This window comes from Pempheris klunzingeri, chromosome 8 (genome assembly GCF_042242105.1).
Source record: "Pempheris klunzingeri isolate RE-2024b chromosome 8, fPemKlu1.hap1, whole genome shotgun sequence".
NCBI classification, from domain to species: domain Eukaryota; kingdom Metazoa; phylum Chordata; class Actinopteri; order Acropomatiformes; family Pempheridae; genus Pempheris; species Pempheris klunzingeri.
The window spans coordinates 6,112,717-6,131,405 of record NC_092019.1 but is presented as its reverse complement, the minus strand read 5'-3'; the positions used below and the strand labels follow the sequence as shown (position 1 = coordinate 6,131,405).

The window sequence follows — 18,689 nt, the reverse complement described above, 5'->3', positions numbered from 1 at the left end:
CAGGAATGTGAAAGTTATGACATGCCAATTTTATTATAGAGGATATTACTCATCATTATACAAGTTTGAAAAAACGCATTTACCCATCTCATCTCTTTTCATTTCCCTTTAATGAAAGGTTTTTACACCTGTTTTTAGAATCGTATGCCCTGTGTTCTATCTATGCCGGTCAAACACCTGCGGATATATTATTGTGAATCTACTAGCAATGTTTAACCATTTTAGTAATTCAAAATGTCCTGTGCTTAAATTAGGAATAAATGTAACATATCATTTTATTCTGATATAATCTGTGAGTGGGCCTGTTGTTGCTTAAAAAGACCATGGTAAAAGAGATGACATGCACAGTCAATTCCTGATTGTACCATTGTCCCACATGACATTTTCTTACAGCTCATCTTATTAGTTTTCTCTGTTTAACAAAAAGATGTTTTTAAAAAACCCTTCCGTATCTAATATATCATCATACTGTATGCACCAACATCATTCTATACTGCACCAATATAAAATTTGTATCATATTTTTGCAGCCGAGACGAGGACAGAATTGACTCAGCCTCCAGCTAGATATTTCCCTGTAGGTCACTTGCCTCTGAGTGCGTTCAGACAGACATTAACCTCATCTCCTGGCAGTACTGACTGGCTGTGATGGTGTTAATGATGTATGTAGTTGGTATTTACCCACTGAGCCAGATTACTCCCTTATGATCCAATTATCACTCAGTCTGTAGTGGACTCGCAGGGCCTGCAGGGTCACTGCTTAGCCACGAGATCCTCTATCACAGATTTTCTACTTAAGTGTTGACGCCAAGACGAGACTACTTCTCTGGGTGGCTGTGGCTCAGAGGTGCGGCGGTCGTCCACTGATCAGAGGGTGGACGATTCGATCCTCCGCTCGTCTGCTCCACAATTCAAAATGTCCTTGGGCAAGATAGTGAATAGAAGTATACTACCTGACTCACTGTGAGTGTGTCACAGGTTAACATCTGGCATGGTAGCTGTCCCTGCCCCTGTCGTCAGTATGAATGTTGTCTGAATAGGTCTGAATGGAGGATAGCGGTCTAAAAGACTAGAAAGCTGCTCTACTAGTACAGTCCATTTACTATCTGTTTAAACTGCATTGTGGGATGCTAATGTGCAACTCTTAAATCATTTGAGGAGGCATTTGTAATATTTCGTTGTAGCGTCTGTGTGTGTGTGGAGATGTGCTGTCAGGTCAGGCTGGCCTGCACTCTGCAAGAAAGCTGTGGGTGCAAAGAATCCAGAGCAAACAAATACACAGTGGCATATAGATAGATGTCCAGTGGAGACACATCCATCAAATTCCATCATTCACATTTCGAGGGGCATTTAGCCGTTGAGCTAGGAGCCATGTTTGGGCTTGTTTTTGTCTGCTCACGGTAATCAGCGAAAAGTCACACTTTGCCTGAGGAGAGCGCTGCGACTGTACATCTCACCACATTCATACTCTTCTTAGCTGCTCCATCAACATCTGGCTTTTGAGAGAGAAACAGAAAAGTCCTGAGCAGCAGTTTCAGCTCAAAGACAGGATTAGAGGGAGAGACCTGAGAGTGACTGCTTGGGCATGCCCAGCTCACTTTGGGAAGGGGAGGTGGTGTAATTGGAAAGTAATTAAGCCTTGGGTGGCATGTGCGGAAGCTTGGTACAGTGTGATTGAGATTACTGTGCGTGGGGCTGCTGTTAGTGCCTATAATGACCAGAAGTAAATTGTTATTATTGACCTACAGCCAGCAAACTGAGGGAAATGCTTTTTTCATGTCATTTTGACTTTGATTAGACATTACAGCAGGTCGTGCAAGAAAAATCTGGTATTTCACAGCAGCTGGGAATAGTTTAACGGATAAGGTTGCCAGTTTTTATTCCTCTGTTCCGTAGAGATCCATTATTGTTCAATGATTGTAGTGGATTTATCAGAGCTTTTTTGCTGAGAAATGCAGCTGCCTGCTGTTGAAAAACACCAAAGTTTAGTTGTAAAACCAAAACAATGAGCTAAAAGATGCTAAAATGCTCTGTAGAGCTGGTAGCAACTACAGAGTCAGAATGATATGACGTGTTTCTTTAAATGCTCAGTGATATTTATTTTCACCTAAGCTTCCAGCTACAATATAAATGAATGATTGTGTCCTCTGTGCCAGGCCTTTACTTGGCAGCAGAGTTCCTTGACTCCAAGTGGGCGTGCTCCTTTTTCTGCTGCCCATCAGAAGTTGTTAGATACACATTAGCTGGTGCTGGACATCCTCTCCTCTCCTCCTCTCCTCTCCTCTCCTCTCCTCTCCTCTCCTCTCCTCTCCTCTCCTCTCCGAGATCTCTTCAGAGGGCTCGGATTAATTAAATCTCTGGGATCTTACTAAAATGTTCAGGTCCTCATGACAGCTCACTGTGTAATTGTCCTGCTGTTTGCACAGAAGACAGAATCAGTGCTTTCTCTATTGTCATTTCTTAAAGGTGCAATGTGTGTTCTTTGATGCTAAGCAGTGTGTGTCCCTTTCCTTTTCCTCCCATTTCCTGTTGATGAGATTTGTGTTTGTCTTACATGTTGTTTCTTCATCTCCACATGTGGGGTTACTGGTGCTTTTGTCAGCACCCGTATGAATGAGACTTTTGATCAGGATAGTGTTATCTGGTGGCATGTAGTTATGACTTTGACATTAAATCCTGCTGATTATTTCTCTGTCAACTCACGAATCAATTAACAGACTAATTGTATGAGCTTGATATAACCACCTCTGGGTCCTCTTGGCCTCGAGGACACTGGATTACTTTTTTAACTACTCACACTTTCAGAAAAATCAGTTCAGATTCACTTATTTCTCTCTTTTTTTGTTGCTACTTTCAGCAGAAACTTAAAAAATGACTTGTTACACATTCCTTTATAGAACTTTAAGAATCTAATCTTAAAGTTTATGCAGCACATCTGTCCACTAGAGAGCACTGTAGCATCAGTCATTGTCAGACCTGGCTGCTTCTTTATGCAAAGCCAGTGAAGCAGAGAAGGTTGAACCCAAAATACAGAACAAAATAACAACAGAGGCTAAAAATACCAGCAGCATGTGGCCGATTAAGACTTAAAACTGCCACTCTGACACAGAAAAGAGAGAATCACACATTGAGACACGGTGGTTCTTTATGCAAACCTTTTTCTAACTCCGTACCAGTGTGCATTTCTTATTTTGTAAGTGCTGGGAGGGTTCATGGAAAGCAGAGTGCAGGTTAAAGAGATGGAAAACAGAGACTGTATGGGCCCTGCAGGCCTCCACAGCAGCTAGGATACTGAATACGTCACTTGTGACATTTTACACTCACTCATTTTGCTGCCCCATGTCAAATAATACACTGTGTGCTCTCACTCACACACTCACATATGCACACGTATGAGTACAGTGCACACATGGATATGGGCACACACACACTGGACGCATAGACGGATACTCACACACACACTCTGTCCGGCAGCCGTCCAGGCAGGCAGGCAGGCAGGCAGGCAGGCAGGCAGGCAGGCAGCAGGCTCCATCAGATAAATATGAGGCTTGTAATGCGACCACAGAGACGGGGCTGATGGGATCAATAAAGAGCGGCGCTGCAGGTCAACGGGAGAACACAGCGAGAGGATAAATATGGACTGGCTCATCGGAAAACAGAGCAGCGAGACTGATGGGTACACAGGACTATATCTTCTCTCATGTGTTCTCTCACCCATCTGACACAGATCAGACAGACAGATTTCTCACTCTGGTGTGTTCTACCTCTAGCTAGACCAGACTGGTGATGTTTCTGATGCTCTGCATGACAATTGCCTTAGCCTCAGTACTCGTTTGACAGTTAAAAAGCGTCCGTACAGTGTACGCATTGGGATTAATATGAAATATTGGATTTTTACCTGATGGAATATTGTTTTGAGTGGAAGTTTTAGACATTTGCCAATAGATTTTGTGGATGAATTCTTCATTATCAGGCACTTATTAGCTGCAGTATGTGTAGTCTTTGGGGAGCTAACTGTTTTTAATGGAGGGTTTTAGCATCACATAGTCTGAAAGCAGTTTTAGCAGCTTTCTCCTTTTAATCCTTTTAGTTTACTTTGCTGCTTTGAGCTTCTCAAATGTGAAAACTTGCTGTTTCTTCGTGTTTGATATTATTGTATCATTATGAATATCTTTGGGCTTTGGCCTGTTGCTTGGACAAAACTGGAAGTATGAGGCAGTCACCTTGGGATGTGTGTTTTCAGTATTCGATAACTTATTGGGAATAGATTAACCAAAAAAGCAATACAAAACCTGAACACTGGTGTTGGTATGAGCTCAAAGTATCCGACCGCTCATACAGAAGAGCTTAGTGAATGTTACTGTGTCTTGGTCAGAAACAGACAAAATCCAATTAACACGTTCCATTTCACACAGCTATATAAAGCTAACTGTGTACTTCACATGGCGTGTGAAGTTGTGACGTGTGATTCTCAGATCAAACTTGTCTGTCGTCGTTCTACTTCTAGTGACGTCTGCTCCTGAAACGGGAAAGAGTGACTGAACTGGCTTCAGCGTTAGATGTATGTTTGTGTGTGTGGGTGTTGGTTGTGCTGTCTTAGTTATTCTGGGTACACCTATTTCAAGCGACGCTGCATGTTTAATGACACAGTCACTGACGGCTCTAACTTTTTGGGAGCTCCTACTCTTTTTGGGTTTGTAAGCCAATGTGAATAAAACTCTACTTAATAGATAATTATGGACGCGTTGCTGTTAAAATGCCAATGTTCAAAGCAGCACAGGAATCAGAAAGGGAGAAAATATGTCATTTTGGGATTCAGGTAAACTGATCCTTTCACCCTGGACTGGGACAAAAAGGTTAAATAACGCTTACATGGGCTTTACCGCAGCCAGCTCTTTAGCTGATGTTCTAATGGCCATGCTATCTGTCATAATGGAGTCTAATCAAGCATTTGTTGCTTGGCTTAGCTGAACTTCACACAGAATGAGTTACTGCTTCCATCCTCGCCTCCCGATGCAGCTTTGTGTGCAGTTCAAGGCAGTACGCAGACATCACTCAGCTGGACCGCTCTGCTTGCTGGTTACATGTAACTTGTGCATGTGCGTTATTATATCTCTGGGAATCTCTCTTAGAAAACCCCTAACTCTGAGTAAAAACTATCAGTATGGAGGTGGACTGGCTCTTTGGATCCACTGACTTGTAGTAGAAATGCATACACAGTATGAGAGAGGGTGTTACTCACATGAAGCAGCCATTTTTACATTTAAGTTGGTCCGATTCACTTTACATCATCTTGAAAGTCATTTTTGATGTTCATTTTTTTTCACGTTTTTCACGTCATCCTTGCATTGTCATTTTCATCAAAGCATCATCTATAATATCCTGAATATTATTCATATTATAGTTGAAGTATTATTTATATCATACACATCTTTAGTAATATCAGTTGTGTCAGTATTTTGTGTCTTTCAGATTGTTTTCCTCATCTCTTTGTGTTTTGTATGCACTGAGCTGTGCACATCTTTTTCATTTTTTTATGTTTTAGGATCAAAGAAGAACCAAAGCCTCAGCCGGCACAGTAAGTAAACTGCATTACCCAGAGTGCTCTAGGCTTTGACACTTCTTCCTGTCAGTTGGTGCTGTGTGCTTCATGTGGCTTTCTCCTCTTTGTCTGGGAGGAAAATGAAAGAAATGTCACTAATGTCATGGAAAGCTGCTGCGATTGCACAGTGGCATTTTATTTTCATAAGCTTTGATTGATTAGCATTGACCAGATTGTTGAATCCTCTGTTGGACACTGAACAGCTGACTTCCGTGACATCAATGACAACGGCTTTTCCTTTCTACCGGCATTGTTACAGCCAGGCCTCCCAAACCTTTTCCCCTTGTCCCTGGTCTCTTAGCTGGCTGCCCATTCTCACCCAGTGTCTCATCTGCACTCTGATTGGCTTGTGCAGCCTCGTAACTCAATCACAAATGTGGACTAGATGCGCCTGCTCCGCTCTACTGTACTGTAGCTGCATTTTGACTGAATCCACCTGTAGGGCTGACCGGTCTGATAACCTGACCCCTACTGCACCACCAGGCTGGAATAAATGACACTCCTGTTACCCTCAGCTGAGCGTTTGATGCAGCTCTCATTTCCATTGGCTGTAGAGCTTTCCTGCTTCTTCTCTCCTTCCCTCTACTGTAAGTCTGTCTGTATCATCTTTCTTCCTTCTTTTATCTTTTCTCGCTGTATTTCTGACACTGTCCGGTTGTCAATGTTCCACTAATCGCCGCTCTGCCCGTGTCCCGGCCTTCTCCTCTCTCTGCGCTGGTTGTGGTGAATGTGCTATTGTTCACTTCTTAGAATCTGACCTGCCTCCTAAAACCCCCTTTCAGGACAGATTGTCTTCTCCCATGATGACTCATTGCGATGTTCCAGTCACACTTTGCTTATTTGAACAGGTGGTTTAGTGGGATCACTGAGCTGGTAAATAACGTCCTTCAGACCCAGCAAAAGCCCCAAAATGACAAGGAGCCAGAGCCAGACGCGTAAGTAATAGTAAAGACCCATCTGCAGGCACAAACATACAGTGGTGACCCCAGCGGCAGGATGCACAGTATGTTTGACTCTAGTGGATATTAGACTATATTAAACGGTTTCTCAGTGTGTTTGTTGAAGCTTACGAGGTCAGAGTGGTGGTGTGGGAGTGGTGTGCTACGATGGATTCTCCTTTCATAAATAAGGCTTTGTGGGGCGGTACCAGTATCAACATCCTAAACTCAAGAACAAAACACAACAGATACTGTCATATGTTTGAGTTATGACCAGGACCATCTTACATACATACTTAAGTATGTATCACAGGTGTGATCAGGGCCATTCATTGTATGCTATGGAAAAAATGGCACAAAATAGAGTTCATTACATGTTGTTATATACCACACTTACATTATTTAATGTTAATTAACAAATTTAGCTTTTTGGCTCATTTTAAATAAGATCATACCATTTAGTTAGAGATAATTGCATTTCAAGTCAATATACAGTTAACTCTGAGTTGGATTAGAGCCGACTAAAGCCGACGATTAGGACCAGTTTCACTGTGCTCCTCAGTTACCAGGTGGCTGGTTGCATAAAGATGCTGTATAATAGATTGTCTGGTCTGTGCAGTTAAACCAGTCTAACGTGTCTACTTCTACTGTGTGTTTTAAACCAGAAGAAATAACAAAGTAAAGAGGGATTTTGAGAATAGTTAACAGCCCTAGCCCAGGCCACCAAGTGTAAGATGTATACACTAAACTGTTTAAACTATTGAGTATCTGCTACATAGGGAACAGTGAGTTCACATTTGGACTCAATGTGTACAAAATATGTGCCATGAAAAAAGACCTAAGGGCTGCATCCCATTTAGTTTAGCTAGTTCAGGGCCCTGGTATTGTGCCTACCAGCTAACTGCTTGTTTTAACTTAATTTTGTTGGTTTTACAGCCTGTAAAGTTAGCTTGCTCGATATAGTTCAGTGTCAGTACTGAAGAAAGAAAACTGTTTTAAAAAATTAATTTACTCATAATTTGTCAAGTGGCCAGAAATTGAACTTTGAATGAACAGCGATGCTGCTCTGTGTCTGTTACATGTGTAAATAGACCGTTTTTGGTTAACTTTGGTGCTACTGGACTTATGGACAGTGATTAAAGTAATTCTGATTCTGATTCTGATAAATTAATGTTAGCTTTAAGTCAAGAGCTAGAAAACACTGTTATATATTATATGACTGCTTAAAACAGAAAAACAACCTGAATTTCATCATTTTAAATTCAGATTGAAGGAACTGGAGGGATTAACTGATGCTATTAGTGCACACGCCTGCAGTATAAACCACTTTATACACCCATGTCTATGCTTTCACTTCCAACATGAGGAGACATAGGAGTTAAAATTCAGCTCAGGCCGTTTGCGACTGTGGCAGAAGGCAGAAGTTGTAGAGAGCTTGTAGTTCACCCTCGCTGTTGATATGTTGGGTCTGTCATATGTCCAAGAGAGAGGCTCAGGTTACCGGCTGTGTGTAGCTGCTCTGGTGCGGCCCAGAGGTAAGAGAGCTCCGACACGCTAGCATGGGATGGGACAATGAGCAGCGTATGATTACTCGTCAGCAGTGTCACCTACATTTGACCGTGTTTGACTGAATAAGTAAACCCTCTGGAATGGGCACTGTGTCCCAGCTGCCTGCTGCCACTTAAATCTAATCTTACACCACGTTTACTCTTTGTCTGCTTCTTTATACCTCACTTTCTAACTCATTTCTTGTAAATCTTCTGCGTACCTGTCTCTTTTCGTACAAGCTCTCTGCTTTATATATATATATATACACACACACACACACACACACACACACACACATATATATTCTTTACTCTACTTTAACTGTTCATTTTTGCTCCTTGACATACGTGCGAGTGTGCATCTTAGGTCCAACACATATAATACAGACTGTAGTCAGAGTTGTAGACCTCCCACCAGTGAAAATAGCTTTTTAAAAATGTTTTTTACAACTTCTGTGTAGCCCCCCAAATGGTGAGTGGGTGTGAAGAAGCGACCTGATACAGAGGAAGGCAGAGGTAATCACTGGTTATCTCTAACAGCTCTTCTCAGTGACCTTGTCTGTCAATAGAGCAGCAGCCCTTAGTCCATGCAGGGGCCCAGGATCCAGCACATGTCTCTGTAAACGTTTGAGTGTAAGGGGAGATTAAGTGAGAATAAAACATGATTGTTTGTAGTCTTATTTCCTTGATCCTCGGAGACAGTGGCTTTACCTCTTGTATCAGTCTTCATCACACTGTTATCAGGCCCTCTGTCAGTAAATGAGATTTGGTGGGATCTGTTAAACAAGGCTACATGCTAATCTCAGCTTGGTAAATACACAAAGGCTGTGACACAATTAGCCCTTTAATCCCTCAGTGGGTACAATGAGGGGCATGCTAGTGGCACTCTATCGAATGTTCAGATGGCACAGAGACTCGCTCACACAACCCCACACACGGATAGTCTTGAGGTGGTGTGTTGCTGTTACATTTGGGCTCTAAAGGTCTGGTTGTGGGTAAAGGAAGCATCTCAAACGCAGAAGCTGTATGTGGTAAAAGGATAGCGCTGCTCAATAATTCACAAGTGCTAATGAATGTTGCAGGGGATATGTGGGGCGAAACCAATTCTAATCGCCATATTATGAAGTCAGCCCAGTGTTTAGTTTCCAAGGAGACGCTCAATTGACATGTGTCATACAAAATGCATGCGGAGAGTCCATGCAGGTTTTTTTCAGTAGCCTCTCAGGACTTGTTAGGAGTTAAGGGTCTACTGTATTAGATCAGGTGCCATCTATAGGACACAAACAGTAACACAGTAGACACTGCACTTGCAAATGCTGACTGGATGGTAGGCTCTCTTGCGTGTAACCACCCATGATTTCCCGTAAATGATACTATAGAGAAATAATGATTGTGTGTATTGGCAATATCACTATCTAACAGTACGGCTTGAGGGTGTTCTCTGTCTCACCTTACGACTGTCCTGATAACGAAACACAGGTGCAAATGATTCATTAAACGAAGGGGAACCTGAGAAAGTGGAATTAAGTGATGTTCTTAAACTTGCAAAGCAAATTTGATACCCGCCCCCCCCCTGTTTTGGGAGAGGTGCGGTATCAAAGGAGGAGCTCAGCTTTGAAGCTTCTGAGGTCATGGTGTCTGCTTTTGCTTTTAAATCCCTCACACACTGCTCACGGCTGAGGTTATATCAGTTAGTCAGTCCATAGTAGGAGCTTATTGTGCAAGTGTGATTTTGGGAACAGGGCTGAACACATGAGTGAGGCTGCTGGCAATAAGAGGGATATTTCTGGTGCACAAAGATTGTAATCCAACTCTGCTGTCAACACAAGCATTTGTCTGAGAGTTGTCTGAGAGTAAAAATAAATATTAATGCATACTCTATGCCAAAAACTAATACACATTTGTGTGTAGATGTTTCACTAAGATATTTAAAGGAATAAAATAGAGTTATGTACTGTGTCCTTGTGTTATTCTGATGTGGATTTTAAATACCCATCCAGGGACAGGCATTGCAAATTAACATAGACAATAAATGCGGTGGTTTGTGGCATTGGTTCATGCTATATACTTGTCCCAATACAAATAAACCAAAAAACGAATGAAACAGGTCACCAAATAGGTCATCAAACCTCATCTCTTTTTTTCTAACATCTGTTCTTCCCCTCCGCTTACAGGAAGTTGCACCAGCAGTTTGAGTCCTATAAGGACCAGGTTAAGAAGATGGGGGACGAGACTAAGGTGGCTCAGGACCAGAAGAGTGAAGCCCCAACCTGCGGGATATGCCACAAAACCAAGTTTGCCGATGGCTGTGGCCACCTCTGTTCATATTGCCAAACGAAATTCTGTGCTCGGTGCGGAGGACGAGTGTCTCTGCGGTCAAATAAGGTAACGCTGGCTTGCATGCTAGGTACTAGTCATTTATAAGGACACATGCACACATACATACACACATGCAGATGTCCCACCCGCAGGCAAATTCCTCCCTATGTTACTGTTTGAAATCCAAGGTTATGAAACATTGCAGTGAAATCATAATCTGGGAATTGAGCCAAGAGAGTCTCTAATGGCAGCTAATGTTTTTCAGATTATCAACATCTACTCCAGTCAAAGACTCTCTGCCTGCCGTTATTCTAATTCTATTCACTCTGATGTGTTAATTCATGTTGATTCACAGCTGTAGATTTCCTATTGTTTACAGTAACTTACAGTTGTCCTATTTCACCACTGGAGGGAACTGTTCTCCTTTTCTTTTCCCATAAAGGAATCTGAGTGCTGTTTCTGCATAATGTGGCACACCAGTGCCTAACTAACCTCTGTCAAATCCTCCCCACAGACTAAGCCAAAGCTTTTAGTATTAGACTGCTTAAATTTGAATCATGAGCTTGAGTGTTTTTATGCGATGCCATCCAATCCTTTGCTGTTGGAGTATGTGACAGTGCTACCAGGACCTACTAATGCCACTCACAATCTCTCTCTCCCTATCTTTCCTCCCCCCTCTAACCCCGTCTCCCTCATTCTTTCTTTCTTTCTTTCTTTCTTTCTGCTGCATTCCTCCTCTCCTGGAATTGCAACAGGAGGACAAAGTGGTTAGCAAATCCTTTTCTGCGTTTTTTGGGACTGTGTCTGAACCCAAGCATTGCTCATGAAATGCTCATGAAATGCTATGTATATATGCATATATATAAACACATACAGCAGCCAGTAATGATGGGAAACAAACAAACAAAAAAGTCTTGATTAGTCTTGTCTGTGAGTGTAGTTATGCTGAAATACACATGAATAAACAATAGGACATTTAAAAAAAAAGAAGAAAACACTTCTCAGACAGAGATACAAAGAAGGAGTTGCAAAAAGAAATACAAAAGATGAATAGAACTGTAATTAAAAGGTATAAAACAAGACTCAAGGAATCATATTAACGGAATTGATTTCAACATCACAAGGAGTTCTTCTCAGAGTTTGAAAACACTTGTATATATCTTCTGTGGCCCTAGAGGGAACTTCACGAGGTTTGAAAATATAACCCCGGTGATGTCGTCAGGGTTATTTAAGTTTGTGCTTGAGCCTGGACATCTTTAACAGAGCGCCTGTACTGCTGTATTGAATCACATGGGTGTCTACATGGCAGGGAGGGCATGATGACGGACACCATCGTGTTGCGTTCTGGAAACCGTAACCCTCTGCTGCACAGATTTTGACATTTTATTTATTTATTTATCTATTTCATTCTTCATTCATAACTTCATGTAGTTGGTAGAAAGGGTTTTGGTCAACATGAAATCCCGCACTTTATTCAAATAACACACGATCCACATGGAGAGGGAAAGTTGTAATGACTGATTAATAATGACCGCAGTATTGAACATATATATAATATCTAAATCTATGCGAATAGTTCAACAAATATAACATCACATAGACAGTCTGATGAACATATCACAGGGGTCCTTGTCCATGTATCCAACATAGATTTTCCATAGCTGTCTCATCTCTAACCTGCCTTTGTTGACTGCTAAACAGTCTATAGGCCACTCTGGAGGGAAGTACATACCAGCAGGTTTGATCCAAACAACAGAGCAGCAGAACCACCAGGACAGACCTCTGCCCTGCTGCTTCCTTCATTGCCAAGACCCCGGTTGTAGAGGCTGTCATTGTTCACTGGTAGATAATAGCTGGGAGATCGGTTACCTTGTTGTACAGATGGTGTTGCGTAATAACAGTGGCAGCAGGCTGGCGATGGACAGTCAGGGCATTGGCGGAGAGGCCTGGGATGTGCCAGTGAGGCAATGCCAGCTATTCACCTGGTGGTGCCCTGGCCTCCTGGCACTCAAGGTCAATTCTCCAAATAGAGTTGCTCAAAAATGTATGGAAAAACACTTTGTAATGTAAGGACACTCTATAGCTGTGCATACTGAGATACAGCTGCAAACCTCAAAGGAATATGCAGGAGTAAACATTTGATCACAGTATATGTGGCTCCTTTGTCAGCACTTAGTCACTCCGCTATCTCTGTGGTGGACAATACTGCCATATTTCAAATATTTTTGCAGATGTACCTTCAGAGTGAGTTTAAAAATCCAAGAAATGGCTTATCCATAGACTTGTGTTCAGAGGGGGAGCGGAGTAAGCTTTTAGGGCCGGATACAGAGGTTCAGATGACAGCACCAGTCAGAGAAACAGAGCCAGCATGGAAATGAGCATAAGGGTTGGCGAGGCCATTAGGGTGTAAAAAGGGGCAGGTTAGTTCACTAGTCATCCTGTCAAACACAGCGTGTTTATCTGTTAATGGAGTCCAGTGTGTTCGGACTGACGGGGGCTATGAGGAGCCAACAGTGTCAGCAGGGGCTCTATTGGACTCTGTTTATTTACATTCAGTTATTTTGTAATATTATAGTTATTATTATCTTTTCACAGGCATTTCAGATGAATGCATTGTTTAATTGTTTATCTGGGTAGAGTTGAACTTGTAGGAGGCAGAATTGTAAGTAGGTTTGTTTTTGGGCTGTGAATGTTGTTCTATACTAAGTGCACTTCACTAATCAGCACAGGCGACAAGACAGGGCATTAGTTGGGAGTTTGGTTTGTGATACACAGTAGCCCACCAGGAGTGTTGTGATATTGCGGATTGTTTTGTGTGTTCATACTTGTTGTGGCAGATGGACAGAAGCTTTGATTGCTTTGCCACTAACAACGATCCACATTTCGGTATACCCAACCAGCTTGTGCGAAAGCTTGTGTGTCAGTGAAAGAGGTGGCGGTGGTGAAATCTGCCCTTTTTCCATCCGTCTACTCTTTCCCTCTCTCACAGATGGTGACAGCAGTGGCGAGAGAGATCTTGTTCTGTGAAACGCCATTGAATATTTACAAGTCTCTATGTCTGGGACAGCTAGCAGAGCTATGGCACACTGGAATATGATATAGAGGGACTGAGAGTTAAACAGCTGGTAAAGTAATGTAACCGGGAAGATAGACCTGACTGAAGACTAACGGCTCGGCTCCATAACCATGTTTAGCTGAATCTACGACTCGACTGATGTATAATCACAATTAATCACCGTGCCTTATCACAAGCTGAATAATAGACACAAAAATTCAGATGTAATATCCGTGTTGATAACAATCACGGCTCATTGATTGCGCCAGGTAGCTTAGCCTCTACAGTACCCGAGGAACAAAGTACATGGTGGTAAAAGCATGGGGGTAAAAACTATAAAATTCCTTTGATATAGATAAATTGTGTGTCAGTGTTGTGAAGTTTTCAGAATCCCTGCTTGTAGCGGTGGAGCTCCTCACCATTTCCTCTGATGTGGCTTCAAAAGGGCCTGAGGAATCAACAGTCTCCAGGGAGGAAGTCATTTGTGATTAAAGCAACTCTTGAAGATGTTACATGTGCTTCGTGGCCCCTTAATATTTGCTCCACTGCTATAAAATTGAATTGGAAGTTGTAAGGTACTTACTTATAGGGTCCTCTTTCAGCTTTTTTGAGTAAATGGCATGTTGCAGTAAAATGTAATAAATGTGTTGCTAAACAGCACCGCAGAAATCATTATCATCATCACAAGAGACCATATGGACTTCATTTCATTTGCTGTAACCCAACAGTGTTTCCCAAATTTTCACTCTTCTAATGGTTTTGAGAATTGAAATTCACATTTATTAAAACTGATTGAACACGTCTTAATCCTTACTAGTGTACTGATACTGTTAATGGAAAGAGCTCGAGTATCCTTGTAGCAGTGAAGGTCGTGTTAACAGCAAGTTGGAGACCCCCAGAATATCATTTAATGTGTTGAAAAGTGATTTTGTCAGCTCGTCAAAATGCTGCCAGTTGTGGCTCACAGAATTAGCGGCTCTGCTGCGGAGCTTGAAAATGCACATTTTCCTCAGATCTATTTGAGATTTTTAATCAGAAAGATGCTCCTTCCAAACTGACTGTACACAGACTTTCACTGGCTGCTACTGCTACATTGTTAGCTGCATTTCCCCTGATACTGGAAAAAATGCAGCCTATGGGAGAAGTGATGGGCAGGAGCTGACTTGAAAACGCTGCTTTCAGATGATAGTTGGGGAATTTGAGTTGCTTTGACAATAACAGCACACGCATTTTCTATTAAAATTGATTCGATCATAATAAGACTAAGGATTGTTGGGGGTTTAAAGGCTAAATTTAAAGACACGAAAATGTTGAATATTCCAAGTCGTTGTAAACCCACAAGCCTGTTATTCCCACAGCACGTGAACGCGGCGTAGTGCTGACATGTCCAACCTCTGGCCTCCTCATGACTTCATGCTCCTGCAGTTGTCTGACAGCAGGAAGAGAAACGATGGCGATGACAGCAGCTGCGGTCTGGGTTTTTTTTTTTTGTGTGTATTTATTGAAGCCCAAGACGTGGTCACAGCACAGACTGAGTCGGAAATGACAAAGTGCGCCTGTTAACGCGCGCACAGGAAAAAGCAGGGGCAGTTTTTCTGCGTAGCCGCGTTTCTCTGCGTGTCCATTGGACTGTGGGAGCAGAGCTGGGACGCGCCGCATATGTAATGAGCCCTCATCAACTCCGGCTGAGCTCTGACTCTGGTACAGATGAACTAATACAGCGGTGGTGGCGAACGGAACGTGATTTGACGCGTTATTACTCGGGCTCACATGTTTTTCTCCCCTTCAGACCTACTGACATTGATCCGGGATTGTTTGCACGGTTTGATGGATCCGGTGTAACGATTCAAGATTGGAATCCGTTATCCTATTAAATGCATTGGCGTCTTTGGATGCTGTAATTGCTTTGTTGATAGAGAGAGAGAGACAGAGAGAGAGAGAGAGAGAGGGAGAAGGAGACTGCGTTGGTCTTATTGGATCGGATGTGTTCAGTGGAGTCCCCGGTGTAACCTTCACGGTGTTTCAGCAGCCGCCGTCCGACAGGCAGCCTGTTGTCTGGACTTGGAGCTGTCCGCGGTGCTGAAGGTCGGCGCTTTCTTCATTTTCCAGGCGCTGCGGACAGTCGTCACCACATTATCGTGGACTTTAACACGGAGATCTTTCCGCACAGGCACGGCGTTTCCTCTCCGCGGCACCATGGGTAAGCTGGGTGAGCATGAGGCTGTGACTGCATCGCCTTTTCACCGGTCATACCGGGACCGTTTCAGCACTCTCCGGGAATACGTGCTCAGAAAACCTGTCTAAAGACGATGTCAGTCACACGTGCCCCTTTGTCGCCAGAGCACATCTCTCAGTTTCCTGTTTTCATCACAGGATTTTTGCCCGTGAACGCGCGTCACGTCTGTTCAAATGTTTTTGGCACGTTTATTTGGGTGTGAGCTGCTGAAGGGGATGTGGGGGCATCAGCCATTTCTATGTGAACCACATTTTGGATTTCCACAGTATTTCCCTTCTCCTCCTCGTGTCTCTGAACTTCAAACAAGCAACATAAATATTCATCAAGTCTATTATTATTACTGGCGCGCGCACTAAAATTAGAAGCTCATTAAAATGTAATTCACCACGTGCAGCCAGTGTTGGAGCATGTGAATGTAGGCGCTCCCTTTTCATTCTCATTGGCCGAATGAATCACACCGAAATGCCCTGTAAACTTTTTATTCTGCAGAACTGCCTCAAAAGCCACATTGCATTTACACTTTCTTGGGGGCAAAAGAACTCAAAACAATGCATGTCCATTTATTTATTGGTTGTAGGTGTATTACAATATGCATCTATGATGCAGAAAAACACCACTAGAGGTCAAATGTATTAACTTTTCAGCTGTCTCGATATGCATTATTCATTGGCCTACATATGCACTGTGATGTCCCTCACTGCAGCCTATCACACTTGTGCAGCCCCCAGCTGTGACAATAATTTGCTCTGGAGTGTATTAGATAGTGTCTTCATTGATGCCTGTGTGCTTAAGCTGGACTCCGTCCAGACTGGGATGTTCTGAGGAACACTCCACTCCTCGAACAATGAGTCTTTAATGAGTGGTTCAGTTCACTCCAGTTCAGGTGAAGGAGAGAAACACCGAGGCAATATGATACCTATGACAGGTCATTTACTGCCTCATCAATTTTGCAGCATGTGCCATCTCTAGTCCTTACTTTAGTTCTTTTTTCTAGTATTTTTGTCTTTAATGGTTTAACTAACAGGAGACTGGAAGAAAGAACATTCAATGAAATGCAATATAATCAAATCAGGACAGTTACAGTTACATTGAATGCATCTTAGACCACCGGCCCACCAGGATGTCATTTCTTTTAACTCTCAAATAAAATGAATGCTGCAGTGATGACAGTCACTAAAAAAGGCCCTCACTAAACAGCCTCCTGTGAAATCACTCTAGCAATTATATTACATACACTGTTATGAATGAATTAATCTAAAATGTATGAATGTAAAGCAATGTCATTGATTTAATTTAACATTGGAGCTGGCTTTCAATTTGAGCACAATGTTATATGGCTGGAAGGATACTGCTGATTCACTCTGGAGCCTCCGTTAAGTAATGTTGTAGTGCAGTTTAACGGCCACAAGAGAGAGCTCAGGGCTCTCTCTTACTGCAAATCTAGCTGGTGTGTGTGTGTGTGTGTGTGTGTGTGTGTGTGTGTGTGTGTGTGTGTGTGTGTGTGTATGACTCCCCCAGGAAAATTTTGAATGGGGCAGGCAAAAAGGGAACATGTAAAGTACATTGCTGAAGGGAACACATTCCTTTATATATAGTTGTTTGTGTGGTGCGTAGTAACTACACTGTATAGAGTAGAACTATTCACAACAAGGTGTTTTTCAAAACGGACATCACATCATCTTTAAGGGGGGGCAAGGCCATATGGCACACATCATTTTGAAATGGATAGATATTTTCTGTCTCACATAGTCTTCACTTCAGTGGCAGTGGCTCAACTGCTGTATTTTCGCTATTCTCAGTCTTTGAACCAGATACATTTTTTGGAAGATTATATTTGCTGGTACCACTGAAAAACACCCTCGGTCTGAAGAGAAAGTATTAGAAAGGAAATTATTTATTGATCCCATGGCACCGGGTGTTTGTTTCCCCTAATTCAGTGCCCCAGTAAACAGCCTATAGCACATTTAATAGAGTATATATCTTCTTGGTGTTTGCAACGTGTGTTAGCGCTAGGTTTTTAGCTTTCTATTTTTAGCTGCAGGTTCAATGACTATGAAATGTGCAAACACAGGGAGAAATGGCCCTGCCTGAGGGCCGCAGCCCCCAACCCCCTGCCTGCGCTCAGCCGTGAAGAGTTAAGCCGAAGGGAAGTGTGTGTGTGTGTGTATTTGGAGAGTCTTGGGTAGAGTGGCTGCAGTCAAAGTGAACATACCACTGGCTGTTACAGCTGCTCGACCTGTGTGTGTGTGTGTGTGTGTGTCATAATTTACATACATGCATCTGTTGTGGAGATGTGCTGTGTCTATGTGGTCTATTAGGGAATGAGGGGTATCACAGTTTCCCATCAGTGTGGGTTGAGCTCACACTGTGAGCGTCTCTAGATGGACTGTTAGCAGCCTCATGCTGTGTGATGTCTCTGCTAGTGTGACTAAAGACAGAAAAAAGTGTTCTGAATGACACAACATGTTTCTGTTACTGTCACATACTGTATCTGGTACTGGGATATAGTACGATTGGAGTTTTACGTGAATTTTGGTTATTTCTAAGATCTGAGAGATGGAGAAAGGAGAATTTCTGCAGTAATTTAGAATATTAATTTAGAACAGTGTTACTGCAAGAGGCAGAGGCTACTCCTTCCTACTTTGAAGTACCTTATAGCTTATATTTCACATGCTTCTGTGTCAGTTGATAAAACTTGTTAACCTCCTCAGGCCATGTAGCCCTTTCAAATCCCTTTGGATAATCTGAAAATGCACTGTCATCAGGGCGGTTTTTATTTTGCAGTTCATGTAATGTTTTGGACATATGAGGAATCAGGCTGGCAGTGGCATTTTCCTTACTTTGCTCCTCCTGCCTAATGCACTGTATAAACATCCATTTTCATTCTGACTCTGTTCCAAAGTGCAAATCAAATCCAAGTATTGATGTCTGAGGCTCACTGTGCTCAACATTTACTGCTCATGCACATTTTTGTTGGCTTGTTTTTTTTTTTG

At 42.5% G+C, this 18,689-nt stretch overlaps 1 protein-coding gene across 1 annotated transcript in view; it reads left to right on the top strand.

Annotated features, from left to right (window-relative positions):
- The window catches only part of rims2a (regulating synaptic membrane exocytosis 2a), a 133,329-nt gene that overhangs the window by 13,923 nt on the left and 100,717 nt on the right, over positions 1 to 18,689 (top strand). The window contains exons 2-5 of the mRNA XM_070834694.1: positions 5,545 to 5,577; positions 6,450 to 6,536; positions 10,261 to 10,471; positions 11,161 to 11,172. Coding sequence (XP_070690795.1) covers positions 5,545 to 5,577; positions 6,450 to 6,536; positions 10,261 to 10,471; positions 11,161 to 11,172 — 343 coding nt within the window. The remainder of the gene's footprint in view (positions 1 to 5,544; positions 5,578 to 6,449; positions 6,537 to 10,260; positions 10,472 to 11,160; positions 11,173 to 18,689) is intronic.